This window comes from Vitis vinifera, chromosome 5 (genome assembly GCF_030704535.1).
Source record: "Vitis vinifera cultivar Pinot Noir 40024 chromosome 5, ASM3070453v1".
Lineage (NCBI taxonomy): Eukaryota > Viridiplantae > Streptophyta > Magnoliopsida > Vitales > Vitaceae > Vitis > Vitis vinifera.
Window position 1 is genome coordinate 3278610 of NC_081809.1, and position 18480 is coordinate 3297089.

An 18480-nucleotide genomic window follows, 5' to 3' on the forward strand; every position below is an offset into this window, starting at 1 on the left:
GGTGTTGTCCGAGAAGGGCCCATGTGTAAATGGGCCTCCTATGGACCCAAAAAAAGGTAAATAAAACTTCAGAAGGTCAGTTTAGTCATTTCATAAAATAAATCTGATTCAAAATAGGATTTCTCATACAAAGCGCCTTTACTGCGCGTGAGTCCAAATTCGCGGAAATTACCATATATACCATTAACATTGCACACAGTAAAAAATCAAATACAACGGCTGCTGTAACGTCTCTTTGCAACTTACTAGGTGACCGGTGATGGTTATTTGACCAAGTGTAAGTCAATGTTCCAAGGGACAACGTGGCGCGATACGATTCGGCATTTCCAACTGGGTCCACAATAACGTCAAGCACCGGATCACCTCAGGTTCGTAGCAGCAGGAATCTTACGTGCCACGCGTCATTTACTGCTCTCAGTGCACTCTCACTCTCCTCCAACCGCGCGTGCAAATATCATTTCCGCCTCCTCCCTCTTTCTCTCTCTCTAAAACCTCATATATTATTCCGCTTTCTCTCTCTATAACACCTCGTTGGGTTCTCTCATTTTTGCCTCTTAAGTCCTTCACCAATTCAACCTTGTTCACCATGAAAGCTCAGCTCTCTTCGACCAGGTAAAGCCGCTCTCTCTGTTCTCTTTCTACATATATCTATATAAAGATGTATGTATATGTGTATGTATTTGTATATTTGTATATATGGTTGTGTTTTTCTTTTTCTAAACTTATTTGTGTTAATGGTTTGTTGGTTTTGTGTCCATAACTTGTGAATCGATGCAAAACCATGAAGACCCGTTTTCTGAGGTTGGCTTCTGTACGTGGGTTTCAAAGGGTTTGGGCTGTTGAATGGAGGAGGTCAGTGAATTTCCTCTTTCTTGTTACTGTCTCTATGTTGCGTTTTGCTTGTACAAGGAATTTAATGGCCTTCTCGCTGTGTTTTAGCGGTTCCTTGGTGTGTAAATGAGGCTAATTTGAAGGGATCGCATTGGAATTCTTGCTGTAGAAAGTGGCTTCGTGTTGTGTTGGTGTCTGGAATGTTTGTTTCTGTTGAGTTCGAAGCTTCGTTTTTTGTTGGTTTGGTCGAGATTGTGTTGGGTTTGGTGTTTTGAGTTAATGTGCTTAATGGGTTCTTCTATTTTTTTGTAAAGTTCTTGTTTTTTTTTTCCTTTTTATGTGGGGTTGTTTGGAATGTTGCTTCTGGTTCTAATATGGATCTGGGGTTGCTTATTTTTATTCTGGGTTTATAGCATGACACTCTGTTTGTATGTCTTTCTTGTGGGTGCTGGTTGTTTTCGTAGGAAAATATATAGTGGTTTTGCTTTCCATTTTTCCTTATCTTTTTTCTTTTTGTCTGAGGGTGATTGTGGTATTTGTGGTGTTTGGTTTCAGCATTTTCGTAGATTTGCTTGGATAGAGTTTTTTAATTTATTTTTCTGTTTCTGTAACACTTTATTTGTGTTTTGATGTTATCTTTTTGGGTGGAAAAAATTCCCAACAAAATGTTAAGCTTCATGTCAAAAAATTACTGTTTTCTTCCTAATCTTATTAACAATACCTGATAAATTCTTTGCAATCTTCCTAGTAAAATATTAGTGGGGATAATAGAAGCTTCAGGAGAACAAAGGTTCTGGAAATTAGTTTCTATTGAAACAGAGAGAGGGTTTTTTTTTTTTTTTTTACTGAGTTTTTGTGATGCCTCCAATTTCTAGTGGAGTTTAAGAATTTGTTTTTCCTCTAAACTCATGATTTATTGGATCTTGCATTCTGTTTGGACAAGTTTAATTCTGGGGGTTTGTCATTTTGAAAAATCCTTGCTTGATCTTTATTCAGAGATGAGAACATACCTGGTATATTTTATGTAAAAATACCCCATTCCGATAGATTATGGGCGTCCAACAAACCTTTTTAAGAAAATAAGTTGAACAGATTATTAGTAAATGAATTTTGTGTGTCTGCTTCACTTAGATCATAGTCTTAATAGATCTTTTGTTTGGTTGGTTCTCCATATAGAATTCTTCTATTTGGAAGCCAGTATTATGATGGAAGTATAAAAAATTCACAAGGTTTCAATTCTATGAGAGACCCTGGGCATTGTGGCTTACCACTTCTGAGGACTTGTTGATGACCTTCACATCATATGAAATTTATAAATAAAAAAAAAAAAATTCCAGATGAGCATAGGCATTTAAGAATGTTGGAGAATGTGGTTTTGCAATTTTCCTCAACTCTTTCTTTGCTGGTACTTCAGTATGTGATCAGTGTGAAGCCCACAAGATGAAAACTATGCATTTAACTAGTAAATTTTGTCAATAAAAAAATGTTATTTACTTGTGGAAGCCATGGTTGATTTTTTGTTATTGATACTTCCAAGCATATTCTTATCTATCCAAAAATAAAAATAAAAATAAAAACAAGAACTTTGAAGTGCATTCTCGTATTCCATGATTTCATAAAATACCATCCTAACCATATGGATGATTGGGTTTGATATTTTGGAGGACAATTTCTATGTTAGGATCTTCCCTTCTTTTGGGTCACTTTTTAAGTCCAATTCTTTGTAGTTGAAACAAATGATTATTATTTTGTGAACCTGTGATTTTACTCACTCTTATACAATCCAGGTTATAGTCTCAGTTAGCTCGACTCTTGTTGCTTCATCAATGATTTGGTCTGCTTCAAGTTGTATGATGTTTGAGATTCATGTCTATTCTAGATTATTTTAGAAAAAATTCATAGTTTGACTTCTTTGGCAGATGGATTTAGTTCAAATAAATCATGATGGAGAAGGCACTGAAGATGCATCTATTGCACAGTCACCATCTTCAGAACCCACTGGTATATGTGATGTCTTTGGAAATCCAGAGATACTTCCTCGAATTGGAGATAAATACCAAGTTGACATTCCAACTCTTAGTCCAGAATCTGATTATCTTCAGCTTACAAGTTACCCAACTGATGCTGCAACAGTGACTGGCGCTCCTCACTGTTTTTTATTGGGATTACCCGTACCAATTATGTGGGTCACTGAGGAAGTTGAGAATGTTAAACATGAGCCTCTTGAACTTCTTGGAGCATCCAATAAAAATTGGCCTGTGGAATCTTATGACATCAAAGAGGCTCATATTCTTATAAAAAGAGAAGACTTGGAACTTAAAATTGAGCCTTCAGGCGTTTCAATGGAGAATGAGCTATGCATGGGAGAATCAGTGAACTTAGCTTTGCAACTAGAAATGAAAAAGGAAATGCATCAAAAGTGCGGAGGCAAGGGCCACTATCCAGCTCCTGGCTCCTTAAGTGACTCATGGAGTGATCTTGAGAAAGCCACTTTTCTCCTTGGTCTATATATTTTTGGGAAGAACCTTGTTCAGGTGAAGAGATTTGTTGAGAGTAAAAAGATGAGAGATTTGCTATCATTTTATTATGGGAAGTTTTATAAGTCTGCTGAATACCGTAGATGGGCTGAGTGCCGGAAAATGAGAAGCAGAAGGTGTATTTATGGGCAAAGGATTTTTACTGGACTGAGGCAGCAGGAATTGTTGTCTCGTTTGCTTCCCCATTTGTCAGAGCAGCGTCAAAATATTTTGCTGGAGGTATTTTATGAACCCATATCTTATAAATTTTCATGCTACAATTTTCTGAATGAGGACGAGTTGATCATGTATGAAACCCGTACATACCATGCTGCCTAAGCACCCACACACACATCAACAAGTTAAAAAAGCACCATATTATGAACAAGTCCTTTCCTCTTCGTGAGTAATTTATCACAAAGACTATTTTAGCCTTTTGCCTCATAGGGACCTGCCTCATAGTTTGTTTGAAGTGTCACATATTTATCAGATTTTGAGTATTTAGGCATCAGTTCTACAGTCAACTCACTGTCTTCTAGGCTAGTGCCTCTTGAAGCAGGTCTTTGTCAAAGTTTCAATGTGGAAGCCCATTTTACTGCCCCTTGGCTACTATAGTTCTAAGCAGTGCAAAATTCTCTATCTTGATACTGTGTTTTTGAGCTTCATAACTGTTGTTACAAGCTAAGTGCATGCTAAACTTAGTGAATGTCTTATGTATCAGTATGCAAATAGATCTCTTTTTTGTCCATTTATCTCAGAATCAGCATGTCTTTCTATATGAATAAGCTTTGATCAACTGGCAGGTCTCTAAGACATTTGGAGAGGGAAAAATTTTGCTAGAAGAATATGTCTCCACTTTAAAGGCCACAGTTGGCATGAATATTTTCATAGAAGCAGTTGGGATTGGTAAAGGGAGGCAAGATCTCACTGGCATAGCCCTGGAGCCTCTGAAGCATAATCAAGTTGCTCCTGTCCGCCCAGAAATGCCAATTGGCAAAGCATGCTCCTCTCTTACACCCCAGGAAATTATCAAGTGTCTAACCGGTGATTTCCGGTTAAGCAAAGCTCGCTCAAGCGATCTGTTCTGGGAGGCTGTTTGGCCTCGTTTGCTTGCTAGAGGATGGCACTCTGAACAGCCTCGGGGTCATAATTATGCTGCTGGTTCCAAGCAACCTTTGGTCTTTCTTATCCCTGGTGTTAAAAAGTTCTCGAGAAGGAAACTAGTGAAAGGCAGCCACTATTTTGATTCTGTTAGTGATGTCCTGAGTAAAGTTGCTTCAGATCCTGGGCTTCTTGAATTTGAGATTGAAGCAGATGAAGGCAACAAAAGCAAGGAAGAGTCTGGGTTGACCAATGAGACAAAACTGGACAAAGATGATTTATCTGATCAGCGACACCATTGTTATCTTCAGCCACGAACTCCAAACCGCAATGTGGATATTGTGAAGTTCACTGTTGTTGATACAAGTCTAGCTAATGGAGCAAAATACAAAGAGAAAGAAGTGAGAAGCTTACCATTTGAATCTTCAAATACTTCCACCTCCAGTAGCCATTTCGAAGAAAATGATGAGGATACTTCTGAGGAGCTTGTTGTGGATGAATCAAACTCAGGTTATAACATGTTTCTTAATCAAGAGGAGACCAATTATTCCAATCCCACAAAAATAATATTTGAAGGGAGAGTGTGTTCTGGCTCAAAAGATTCTGAAATTAGTGCTGTAAACCAGGGGATTCCAACTAATGACCCAGACTCTACTAGTTTACCTGCAAAAGTTCCCAAGAGCCAGAACACAAATATGTATAATGCCAAGAAGCAAAGCAGGGCTCCTAAGTGCCACTTGGGTCGCAAGATGAAGCCTGATATGTCAAACTATTTGGCTCCTGTCACAAAACGGCGTCGGAGATTAACTGCTTGTAGTCGTGCAGAGACAAGCCAGAGCACAATCACTTTCTTGGTGGGTCCAGAACTAAAACAAGAGGAGTCTGGTGGCTGCATAGGAAAGCATGATTCTGATGAGATCATTCACTGTAAAGTGGTTCCACTAACAGAGAAGTTATGTTCCTCCAGTTCCTCATGTAAAGACAGCAGGATTGATGGCAGAGAAGGCATGCTGAGTAGTAACTGTTCAGGTGCAGAACATCCTAGAGAGGAACTTCAATTCAGGACGATGATCGACTTGAATTTACCTGTTCTTCCAGATGCTGAAACTGGTGAGCCTGTCTTGGTAGCATCATCGGAGAGGCAAGATGATCAAGCAAGCAAGCAGGCAGATGATCCAAATGCACTGAAAACCTCAATAGGTGTGGCTAATTCTGAGCAACCACCCAATATGAACTCTCGGAGGCAGAGCACAAGAAACCGACCCCTCACCACTAAAGCATTGGAGGCTCTTGCAAGTGGCTTTTTAAATACAAGGCGACGACGACGGAAGAGGACAGAAGCCTTTCCAGGAGAGGACTTGATATCAAGACCTTCTAGACGTGCTCGCTGTAAGATGAGAGTTACCGAGAGCTTTGGTACTGGAATCATGGACTCAAAAGTACAAGAAGAAGGAAATGGTGTATGCAATGACAATGAGGATATGTTCAGTAAATTTCACATTAGATCCGAGGGAGAAGGGGCTCAAGTTTCAGGTCCCTGAGCTGGTCTAGCAATGCTTGTTGCTCTCACATTCCAAGGAAAGGTTTCTACTTCAGAGTTGTTATACCCATTCCTGAACTCATTTCTTCTTTTAGCTGCTTGAATAACCTGCAATATACAAACATCATAGCCAACTTTACACTCCCAATTGGCAGCTTGCATTCATGACTACTAATAAAGAAACTTCACAAAGGAACTGTAATGCTATTGTGGCCTTTCCCAGGAGCTGTCTACCTCAGTTGAAGGCATAAAGCACCTGTGGCTGTGAGGTTCTGAAAACCAGAAGGATATGAGAGAAAAAAAAAAAAAAAAAACACTCTGCTGTCCAATTTTAGTATAAGAATGGTTGACACAACCAATACATTTATCTTGTGTAGAATTAACTTTGCTTGTTCATATTTATTTGCTTTGTAACTGGAGTTCTATTCTGAAAAGTATCAGCGCCTATCTCCATTCCTAATCAAAATTCAGGTGAACCTTTCTTCCCAGGCTTCTGCCATTGCTGCTTCTTGGTAAGAACAAGTCAGAGGACTTGCTCTAAATGTAATGATCTTGGTTTGAACAGGATAATAATTTATATGCTTGTGACTCATCATCATCCCCTGGTTCTAAAGATGTGTAGTGAATATACTTCCTATTTGTGACTTTCATGCTGAAAATACATCCATAATGGATCACAGTTCCTGTTTTGTAACTTGCTGGCTTGGTTTTGGTTTTGGGTTTTGCTTCAATTTGCACCCAAACTGTTTTGATATTGGGATGTCTGTAGAAGCTACTTGAACAAGGAAAGGCCCCAGGTTTTCATTGGATTTAGTTTCAACAATGGGGTCTTGCCTCTGTTGTAAACTAGTGACAGAGACATCAAAATGACGAACTTTATTTATTATTATAGATCATACCAGATCTTGACCGAGCATGCCTACAATCTCACATTGATTATGGAAAAAGTTTTGACATTGTAGATGTTATAGGCTCGTTCTAAAGGTATAGAGATGTTTTAAAGCCATAATGGCTCATGGGATCCAAAGGGGATAGCATTTACACGAATGGAAATGAATAATTGGTCTCCGAGACAATCTTCAACCCCAATGAGGCCTCATAAGAGAGATTTTGTCTATCTGAATGATCTCATGCTTTTGTGGAACATTACAAGGAAATTATGTCTTTACTAGGAAATGAATATAATATATTGGTGGAAGAAGTTTTGACACTATATATGGTGGGTTCCTTCGAACTATATAAATATGATTTAAAGTCTTAATGACTTATTGGAAACATGTTTTAAAGTCGTGGGGACTTATTACACAAAGAGCGTAGAAAATCAAAGAAATTTTTGTGTGCGAAAATGAAAGTGATATCTTACATTAATTATGGAAAGAGTTCCAATATTATATGTATTACTGGTTGAATGTGATATCTCACATCAATTCTGAGATGAAGTTTGAATAGTAAGTTCTTCCCAAACATATATGCACGTTTTAAAATCATGAAAACTTATTGGATTTAGACGTAGTAAAAACGATATACATCCAATAGGGGATGAATATCATATTCTATATCGATTAGAGGAAGAAGTTTCAACCCGAATTCTTCCAAATTGTATAAACATGTTTTAAAGTTGTGAAAACTTATCGAAAATGTATTTTAAATTGGTGAGGATTTATGTAGTTTAAAACAGACAATATCTATAATCAAACGAGGCAATGGGAAGGAGAAGCGAATGGTCAATGGAGTCATTGTTTTACTTGTTGGGCTTGTAGCATGACCCATTTTAAAAAGGCCGAGGATGTGGATGTGGGCTTTGACATTTCTGGGGCGTAAAACACTAGCAATTAACTCTTCATTTAAACATAGGCCACTATTTTGCAACCCCGGGCCCAGCAAATCAGGTCCATGACCCTGATAAACACACCACCCCAAAGCCCAAACCATAAGATGAAAAGCAACCACGTGGCCGACAATGAGCCAACCCACGTGGCAACTTCTCCCCACATTTCAGGCCGTGCCCGTTAATAACCAGAGTGGCGTGTGCTGGCCATCTTCTACCGCTCTCTCCAAACCCTAACCTAAGGTTTATGAAATGATCAGGGCTCTGGCTATCTATGAATTGGTCTAGGGTTCCCGTGCAATTCCTCCAGAGATGATTTTCTCCATACACTGTCCGTACATTTAGTGTGTGTGTCTCTGTCTGAAGTGCCACTGCTGAGACAAGAATGGGCCAGGCGTTTCGTCGAGCATCGGGGAGCGTTCGGCGTGCGGACTTGGATCCATCGTCTTCGTCGCACTTGAAGAACGTAGGAGATCGGCGGCCGCCGGCTGTGCCCGTCGACAAAGTCGGTGTCTCGAAGACTCGTGATGATATCGGTTCTGGCTCCTCGGGTAAGAACTTTTTGTTGAAGGTTTTGTTTGGTTGGTTTCTGAGAAAGGAAAGAACATGTTTGGTTGGTAAGAACTTTTTGGAAAAAAAAATCTTCCTCCTGACTTATAAAATCAATGCAAAACTTTCTGGTTTCTAGAGCAATAAAAATTGCTTCCACCCAAATTTTCATTTCTATGCACTATAAATCTTCTTTGGTCTCTGGCTTACCTTTAGATGGAACTGGAGAACCCAATTTCAGTTTTTGGTTGCTTGAACACTTCAAACCTATTAATTTACTTGAATTTGAATTTGGTATGCCTAAATTCTGAAATATTAAATCCAATTCTGTGAAGCTAAAGGCAGACTTGCAAGTTTCATATTTTTATATCTATTATCATCGCCAGATTGAATAATCAAATACACGGCAGCTTGTTTACTTCTTATTGAAATGGATGCATCTCTTTCAACACCATTTTCCGGAAGAACTCCCAATCCTGTACCACCTTAGCATGAGAAAATTTTCTGCTTTACTGAATTTAACTTGCCTTGGCCTTGAGGCATTTTGCAAATATTCCACACGTGTGTTATTGTCTGCCTGTAGACCAAGAAACTGCATCTAAGTCCTATCTGCCACACAAAACTGGTATCGTGTCTCTCATGTCCGAAGGTCCCATGGGTTTGCTATTGTCAGGGGAAAAACCTTATGACATCGCTAAGAAAGGAGCAAAAGGCATTTAAGAAGCTTGAGCATTGTAATAGAATCTTTTCAATATTGATTTTGAAAACCTGTAGAAAATATGGACAACCATGGAATAGGAATAGTAAGATTTAAAATTTTGATTCCATTTGTATTAATTGGTGATTCTTTTTCTTTGTTTAAGAGGGTGCCCCGAGATTTAATTCTGAAAATTTCCTCGAGGAGCGAGATCCCCAATATGATGCCATGCTTAGTCAGATGGTGGGTAGAATCAGATCTAAGTCTGGAGGGAGACTTGAGATGGGTGAGGTGAGCTAGTAAAGTTTCTCTAGTCTTTTGTTGACTTTTTGTTGACTTTTTGTTGCTATCATAACCCAACAATGTTATTTCTCAAATTTGCATCAATCTTTTTATTTGTTTATTTATTTATTTTCTTTTTAGTTTCAGTCATTTAAGCAGTTAGGATTACCTGCAAACATAACTTTTGATTGTGATCTTCGAGACAAGTAGGTATAGGGAACTGTCCAGGTTGTACAACTGCTTTTGAATGAAATCTTTCATGCTCTGAGTAGAGGACATGCACATTACTCATCTTCTTGGAGAAATTCACTCTTTTTTCCCTAAAAAATCTTCAAGAGAAATTCACATTATATGTGATTTTTGTAATTTTATATACTCTTTGTGATCATTTTGAACATGCATTTTTTGCCCTTATGAATCATGTCATGCAGCACTATATGCTATGATGATCCCAAATTCTATTTAATGAGTGAGTGCTCTTGATCAAAGCATTGTTATGGACATAATATGTCCTAGTTAAAAAGCGAAATTGCTCTGGTAGCAGCTTCTCTGGTAGTGTGCTGACTCTTTCTAGGGATTCTGAGTTATGATCTTGTACTCGTAGTATGTGGCTGGGGAATGTTTATCACTGAACACTGTTAAGAGAGGAATGAAAAATCCTTCTTATCTTCATTAAGAAAAAATGAAAAATAGGAATACAGATGCCTATTTATATACAACTATGTGCTGAATTCTAGCTACAAAATAGCAAATAACAAACTCTATAACTAACTTTCTATAAACGAAGAACAAACTTTTTTTAAAATACAAATAAATAAAGCTGAATTATCCTAATTATTTATGCACTAAAGTAAAATAAAACTAATTCCTAAACTTCTGAAATCTTCAACACTCCCCCACAAGTTGGTTCGCATTTGACACTTGTTAATTATGTAATTAAACATCCCTTTATGAACTCCTTTGGTTAGAACATCTGTTAATTGTTCTTTAGTTGATATACAAGGCATGCAGACCAGTCCGACTTCCATCTTCTCTTTGATGAAGTGATGGTCCACTTCAACATGCTTGGTTCTATCATGTTGAACTAAATTATGGGCAATGTTAATAATTGCATTGTTATCACAATAGAGCTTCATTAGTCTCGTACTAGGAATTCTTAGGTCTTCAACCAAAGTTCACAAATACCACAAGGTGCTACTTTGAATTCAGCTTCAACACTTCTTCTTGCAACAACAGATTGCTTTTTGCTCCTTCAAGCCACTAAGTTTCCTCCAACAAAAGAACAGTAACCTGAAGTAGATCTCCTATATGTTATGCTCCTAGCCCAATCAACATCGGTGTAGGCTTAAAATGTAAATGCTATTGTTGCTTCTAAACATTAAGCCTTTTCCCCGACACCCTTTTAGGTACTTAAGAAGTCAATAGATTGCCTCAAGGTGTTCTTTATTTGGAGAGTGCATGAATTGGAGGTATTTAAGAAGTCATCAAATAACTTATATCTATCCAAGTATGAGAGAGATATATCATTTTTTTCACAAGCTTCTAATAGCTCTCTTTGTCAACAAACTTTGTTTTGGTAACCCTAATTCAAAAATAGGGTCAATTGGAGTCTCTGCCAGTTTACACCCTAGCAATCATGGTTCAAAATCACAGTATCAATCGCTAACTCAGATGGTCTTGAGGCAAATCAGTTTCAACGTTTGGACACGAGTATCAGGCAATACACAAAATAAGATAGTTCAAAAGTTCAAAAAATTATAAAAATATTATAAAAATTATTTTTTAAAATAATATAATTAAATAAATTAAGAAACCAATAAACTTAAAAATATATTAACATAATAATAAATGGAATGGTTTCATAAATTATTGACAATAAATTAGCATATAAAATAATACATTACTTAAATTAAAGCAATTCATACCATACTTACCCGTCAGGGTAGCCCAATTGGTGGTTAGAGCGAATACCGGAAAGTGTTGTCCCAGTAAGTGGCACATGGTCGTAGGTTCAAATTTGGTCACTGATAATACCCTGAATTTACCCAGTGTTAGTTGTTGTGGGGCGGTCAGCACCCCGGGGTTTGGGTCCCCATAGAGAGTCCTAAGGGTTTGGTCATAGAAAGTTCCTTGATTATCAACAAAAAAAAAAAGGGGGTTCATACCATACTTAACATATAAAATAATAATCTTTTTTTTTTTTTGATAGGTAAAGATAATTCATTAAAAAAAGGCGTCAAAAAAGCAACTCAAAGTAAACAGAACTATGCAAGGTATACATACCTAAACACCCCCCACCAAAAAGCTAAGAACAATAAAGAGGCCCTAAAAGTCACCTAGGCCAACAACAACCTTAATAGTATCCCAACCAATCAATAAAATTAACTATGGTTATAGGAATAAAATAATAAACTTCAAATTCCTAATTCCAAACACAGTTGGCATATAAGGCAAATTGATGCACATGCGCATACATGAGCATTTGAAGTAATAAATCATTCTTATATAAAACAATATGTTTAGGCTTTTTCTTCATATTCTCAATCCCAAACACCATTAACCCACACCACGAGAGAGGGTATCCAATTTGTAGAGGCAAAGAGCCTTCTTTGGTGCATACCTGCACCACACCACAGAAGCAAGGAGAGGCAACACCAAGATGCTAAAATTGTTGTTGATGGAAGAATATGATGTTCCTCACTAGTCATGTACCCACCACAACATCGTTGGCATGAAGGATGTTTTTTTTTCTTCTTCTTCTTCATTGTCATGGGTCTTGAAAAAAATTTCCTTTTGAAGAGAAGCTTTGATTTTTCAAAGATTTCTCGAGTTTGATTGCTCTTTGTTGTGATTTGAAAGGGAAAAAAAGATCATATTTTTTTTAATTGGAGAATATTTCAATAACTCAAACAATTTAACTCAAAACCTTGACCAATTCAATTGAATTTAACCTGTTCTTAGCCAAGTTTGTGTTGATGGTATCAGGTGTCAAACTCGAGTTACTTGACACAAAAAGGTCTAAGGCAGATACAACTCGGTCAGGTCATACCAAGCTCAGCTAATACTTTGAACCTTGCTAGCAATCTAGTTTCTTTAAGCAAATCCAATGTATACTTCCTTTGTGACACAAAAATAACTTCTTTTGATCTAGCAAACTCCATTCCCGAGAAGTACCTCAAGGTTCCTAGATCCTTGATCTCAAACTCTTTAGCTAGAGAATTCTTCAATCTCTTCAATTTAGCTAGATTAACTCCAATAAGGATGATATCATCCACGTACACTATTAGTATAGCAAGCTTACCATCACTAAAAGGATTGTAGAAGAGAGCATGATTTGTGTGGCTTTGTGAGTACCCGTGTGATCTAATGGACTTAGCAAATTTGTCAAGCCAAAGCTATTGGTGATTATTTCAGTTCATAGAGTGATTTTTTCAACCTACTCACCTTTTCACTCCTAAATATTCTTTCAAAACTTAAAGATAAGACCATATGAACTTCTTCTACTAATTCACCATTTAGAAAAGCATTCTTGACATCTAACTACTATTTGAGGCCATGTCGGGTTTGAGAATTAACATTGACAAAAGTGAGCTTATTCCGGTGGGTAGTGTGGAAGATGCAGTGGAATTGGCTGCAGCTATTGGTTGTAAGGTTGGAAGTCTTCCAACCACTTATTTGGGATTGCCTTTAGGTGCGCCTTATAGATCGCTGGCTGTTTGGGACAGTGTGGAGGAGAGAATGTGGAAAAAATTGGCTAGATGGAAGAGCCAATACATATCCAAAGGAGGTAGGATTACTTTGATTCGGAGTACTCTAGCAAGTATGTCCATTTACTTTATGTCCATGCTCTCCATGCCCAGAAAAGTCAGACTGAGATTGGGCTCTTGAGAGGAAGCCTCATCTTGTTAGGTGGGATTTGGTTTGCCTTGAGAAGTGTAATGGGGGGTTGGGGGTGAAGAGCCTTTCTATCCTCAACAAGGCTCTTTTGTGTAAATGGAGTTGGAGATTTGCTATTGAGAGAGAGGCTTTTTGGAACCAAGTGATTAAGGGAAAGTATGGGGAGGAGCAAGGGGGATGGAGTTCAAAGGAAGCAAGAGGGGGGTATGGTATGGGGTTGTGGAAAACTCTTAGGAAGGAATGGGAAGTTGTAAGAAGTAGGTTGTTTTTTGTTGTGGGGAATGGGCAAAGGGTAAAATTTTGGAAAGATATTTGGTGTAGGGATGAACCTCTTTGTGTTTCTTTTCCTTCCTAATTTGCATTGGCTGTTTTTAAGGATGTTTGGGTTAAGGATGTGTGGAGGTGCAATGAGGGTGGGGGAAGTTGGAGCCCGCTTTTTTCTAGACCGTTTAATGATTGGGAGTTGGACGAGGTTTGCAGTTTTTTTGTGGCCTTAAATGGGAAGTGAATTCAGCAAGCAGTGGATGATAGGGTGATTTGGAGAGAGACTAAATGTGGGAAGTTTTCAGTTAAGTCTCTTTACAAATCGTTAGTAGCAGGCCATCCAATCTCCTTTCCTTCATCGGCTATTTGGAAAGTCTGGGTGCAGCCTAGAGTGAGTTTTTTTAGGTGGGAAGCAACTTGGAGGAAGGCCCTTACCTTGGATCAGCTTCAAAAGAGACGATGGACTCTAGCGAACAGATGTTACCTTTGTCAAAGGCACGAAGAATCAATAGATCACATTCTGCTCCATTGTGAAAAGGCAAGGACTCTTTGGGTGTTGCTTTTCTCTATGTTCGGGGTGCAGTGGGTGATGCCAGCCACCACTATTAAGGAGATGTTTTCGGGGTGGAATGGGACTTTTGTGGGTAAGAAGGGGAAGGGTGTTTGGAGAGCAAGTCCTTTGTGCCTCTTTTGGACGGTTTGGAAGGCAAGGAACAAAGTTGCTTCTGAGGAAGAAGAGCTATCAATTCAAAGGCTTAAGTCTTCTTTTGTTTATTTTCTTTGGTCGGAGACGAAGTTGTCTATAAAAGATGGCCCCTCGACCTTAGTTGATTTTGTTGGTTGGGTGGCAACCTGTTAAGGGTGTGGGTAGGGCTGCTCTTCGAGCCTTGGCGTTCTGCTAGGGTGTGAGGGGTGTTTTTCTGTCTTGTAATTTAAGCCATTGATTTGGTGGTTTTTTAATACAATCTCTTTATTTATCAAAAAAAAAAAACTACTGTAAAGACTAGTTCAAGTTGGTGACAAGGGACAAGAGAACTCTTATTGTATTCAATTTTGTAACTGGTGCAAATGACACCCAACCTATTCTTTGTTATATTATGAAATTCTTTGAAAATTCTTTGGGCTTTAGATTTTTCTCTCATTAAATACACCCAACCTATCCTAGTATGATCATCTATGAACATGATAAATCATCTCATACCTACAAAATTTGTCGCCCTTGAAGGTCCCCATATATCACTATGAACAAAAGCAAAAGGGTAGGATTCCTTGTAAGGTTGCAATTGAAAAGAAACACAATGATATTTAGACAATTGACAATTTCACATTGAAAAAATGATGGATTTTTCTTCTTGAACAAAGAAAGGAACAATTGTTTTAAATATTGAAAACTTGGATGGCCTAGTCTATAGTGCTATAACATTATTTGATTTTTTGTAGAAAAAGAAACTTCAATACTACTTATAGTTTGAGCTTATCTACTCTCAAGGGAATCCTCATCAAAATATCAACCTCTCTAGCACTACCTATCATTATCTTCAAATGCATGTCCTAAAATTTGCAACAAAAATGTGAGGATTGTGCAATACAATCGGAATCCATTGTTAGTTTACTAACAGACAAAAGGTTGCATACAAGACTAGGAACATGAAAGATTGATTTTAGAGTAAGATTCTTAGAAAAACATATAGAACTTTTCCCCGTAGCTAGAGACAAGGTACCATATGTAATCCTAATCTTTAAATTTCCAAATCATGGAACATAAGATGAGAAAAGTCGAAATTGACTAATCATATGATCTGAAGCGCTCGAATCAATAATCCAAAGTGTAAAAAAAGAAATAGAACTTAGGGCTCTAAGAAGAATACATTTGTAGGCTATAAAGTACGTGGGGGATTTTGAAAGGACCGATTCATCAACTTGTGCAAGTGTTCAAGTTATTCTTTGCTAAACAATGATAGCTCAATGTTACTTTGAGTTTATGTCAGTGATTACATTCCTTAGGTTCTTCTGCAGGTTTTTTCCCTTTCCAAATTGATGTTTTAGCATGCAGCTTCCAACAGGCTTCCTTGGTATGCCTGGGTTTGTTGCAAAAATCGCACCATCTTCCTTTTTCAGCAAACTTCTCCCTCTGGCTAATGGTTGCTATTCTAACTTCAGTTAACAAACCTTTCATAGTAGAAACACTAAGAGCATAATTTTTAAAGCCATAATAGGTTTAGTTATCTTGCCTATCATCACGGTTCCTCTACTTTCTTCCCTTTGGACTTCTGAGAACCCTAACCCTTAAGGGGATATTTATAGGGTTCTCCCTTGGGCTTAAGTGACTGGAGTCCACTAAGGGATTTGGTCACTTAATCTAATTCAAAATGGATTCTAATTTATTAATTAGTAATAATTAATCAATTAGCCAAATCTAAAAACCTTGTTTACTTACCCCTGTACAATCCTACGTAATTACCAAAACAACCTTATGCCCAAAAGTGAACCTAGAGCTAATTCAACCCTCAAAAACCATGCGAACAAGGCACATGAGCTCGAACAAGGACTATTGGGATCTATAAGATAGTACTAGCTCTCTTAAAATTCAATTTTAAAGTTAATTCAACATCCTACTACAGAAAATCAACAACACTCCAATACCCTATGTAAATAACAGCGAGACACTAAGTGCTCGAGTCCATGACTTGCTATCCATTACGTTCAATCTCCCTTCCCCATGAACTGGTGTCCATAGTATAACAAGGTGAAAGTTATCAACCTTTGAAAACTCTCCTTGAGTTATAGATCTTCCTGTTCAACTGATATGTCTTAACTTTCAAAGAACCTACGTCAAATTCCATTTAAGAAACTATTATGATCATAGTTTATATGAGCATACTTCTTTAGAATCACCCAATGGGACAATTTGTCTCAATCCTATGAGATATCATGATGTCTTTATTAAGAATTCCTATTGCTACCTTATCCAATTCCTTATTCAAACCTACAAGAAATTCAAATATTCTTTATGTCTCAAGCATCTTCTTAAATCAAGCATTATCAGTTACAGAACTCCATTCAAGATCATAAAACATGTCTAATTCTTGCCATAAGCTTTTTAGGATACTACAATACCATGAACGCATGTTAAGAGAAAAATGAAAATTTCTTATTATTTTCATTAAGAAAAGTAGGAATACAAATGGCTATTTATATACAACTATGTGTTGAATTCTAGCTACAAAATAGGAACTAACAAACTTTGCAACTAACTTCTTATAAACTTGGAACAAACTTTTTTTAAAATACAAATAAATAAAACTAAATTATCCTTACTATTTCTACACTAAAGTAGAATAAAACTAATTCCTAAACTTCTTCTAAAATCTTCACAATCACATTTTGCCATGATGGCATTACTCAATTCTGCCGATCAGAAGAGTATAGACGAGCCTTCTATAGCAACATTACCAAGTGGTCATTCCCTTCTTTTTATCTTGCTTTTGGCCCCTTCTACATGCTGGCTCTATGGAAGTTTTACATGATTTTTGGGGCAAATTCTGGTTTCATACTAGAAGATACTCCCATATATGTGACAAAAACCTTGTACCTTTTTTTTCTGTCTGCGTTTTCTCCATTAGGAAAATCAGCGCAAATCAGTATATTTCAGGAGATTTGCATCTTAGTTTAATGATGTTTTTTCTTTTTTTGATGCGCCTGATCATACTGTCCTGGTTGCCTGCTGTGCTTTCACATCCACTGTGGTGTTTCCCATCAGATCTCATAGGATTACAAAATAAACTAATTAGTGTCTCTACAGTGATAAATGCATATTGAGGTATTCTCAGAATTTTTTAAGGTGTCCATGCATCCAGATGAAAGTATTAGAAAAGCCCAATTGGGTGCTATAAGTTTGGTGATTACTGGTTCATTCTCTACATCCCTATGTATTTAAACCATAGAATAATTCATGATTGCAGGATACAATACATGTAGTCTCTTGTTGGTAAGTTAAAAAAAAATCCAGTAGATCCTGTTAAGTGGGAATGCTTGTGCCTGACTGAAAAGGATATGAAGCCATTCGCATACTGAGAAATAATCGGAATTTTTTAAGTTGTTCATCTGTTAAATGGGAATGGTTGTGCCATTGGCTGAAAGGATATCGAGCTTTTCTGTATGCGCTGAAATTTAAATAGCATATCTCACTTAGTGTTGGTGGGTAGGGTCTTTGAGAAACCTTTTTTGAATCGAATGACAAAAAATTGGCATTGAAAGACGGTCTGCAACATATTTATCATTGTGTCCATTAATTAGGTTCTTCAGTTATTAAACTTTCAGGATTTTGTTGCAGGCATTGGTGGGGGGAAGATATAATAGGCCCATGCCTAAGCTGCGAAATACAAAACCAGAGTCTGGAAGGTATGAAGAAAAACCAGCTCCGTCAGGAACCCTGAATGCAGCACAGCTGCGACACATCCTCCTCTTGCATCAAGGAAAGGCCGATGATCATGATGGGCCTATGAATGTTAAACAAATTGCTGAGAAATTTCGAATTGATGCCACCATGGTAAAAAGCATCTTGCAGTTCCTATCACTGCCTCCTGAAGATAGCACTAAGCAGAAAAACAATCGACAATGACACCCCTTTGGGATGTTCGGTTGAATGGATAATAGCTCCTACAGGACACACTACATCTGTTGAAGTTTCTTCGGCTAGTAAAATTGTTGATACCCTCAAGTTATAGAGCAAGTGCTAGCAGTTACTAATCCCTGCAAATTTTGTATAATAACTCCATGTGTTCAGGTGATAAGCTAAAGTATCGCATGGCATTTTACGAGGGCCATGAGAACTTTTTGTTTGCATGAATAATTGAGAGCAACATTTAACACAGGATTGTTGGAGTATCGAATGCAAATGGTTTCGCCTTCTGCGCCTCTTGATTCAAGAATTTGTTTTTTCTGGTTGATTATTTTTAAGCTTTGATTTTTATCA

The 18480-nt window shown here is 37.6% G+C and overlaps 2 protein-coding genes across 2 annotated transcripts; both read left to right on the forward strand.

The window, feature by feature from the left end:
- Nucleotides 1-503: 503 nt before the first annotated feature.
- Nucleotides 504-6476, forward strand: LOC100245979 (uncharacterized). The gene is made up of 4 exons (XM_002275963.4): nt 504-612; nt 788-852; nt 2751-3587; nt 4151-6476. The coding sequence occupies exons 2-4, from the start codon at nt 844-846 to the stop codon at nt 5987-5989; spliced, it is 2685 nt and encodes an 894-aa protein (XP_002275999.1). The 5' UTR covers nt 504-612; nt 788-843; the 3' UTR covers nt 5990-6476.
- A 1521-nt stretch (nt 6477-7997) lies between these two features.
- LOC100252927 (uncharacterized) lies at nt 7998-18433 on the forward strand. Its single transcript, XM_002272609.4, has 3 exons — nt 7998-8367; nt 9229-9353; nt 17839-18433. Exons 1-3 carry the CDS (start codon nt 8202-8204, stop codon nt 18124-18126), a joined length of 579 nt encoding a protein of 192 aa, XP_002272645.1. The 5' UTR covers nt 7998-8201; the 3' UTR covers nt 18127-18433.
- The last annotated feature ends 47 nt before the right edge of the window (nt 18434-18480 follow it).

Excerpts from the sequence above, each read along its gene's own strand:
- LOC100252927 (XM_002272609.4), top strand. The coding sequence starts at position 8,202 with ATGGGCCAGGCGTTTCGTCGAGCATCGGGGAGCGTTCGGCGTGCGGAC. Across the intron at positions 8,368-9,228 it reads TATCGGTTCTGGCTCCTCGG|AGGGTGCCCCGAGATTTAAT; the intron begins GTAAGAACTTTT and ends TCTTTGTTTAAG. Across the intron at positions 9,354-17,838 it reads GGAGACTTGAGATGGGTGAG|GCATTGGTGGGGGGAAGATA; the intron begins GTGAGCTAGTAA and ends ATTTTGTTGCAG.
- LOC100245979 (XM_002275963.4), top strand. Across the intron at positions 3,588-4,150 it reads GTCAAAATATTTTGCTGGAG|GTCTCTAAGACATTTGGAGA; the intron begins GTATTTTATGAA and ends ATCAACTGGCAG.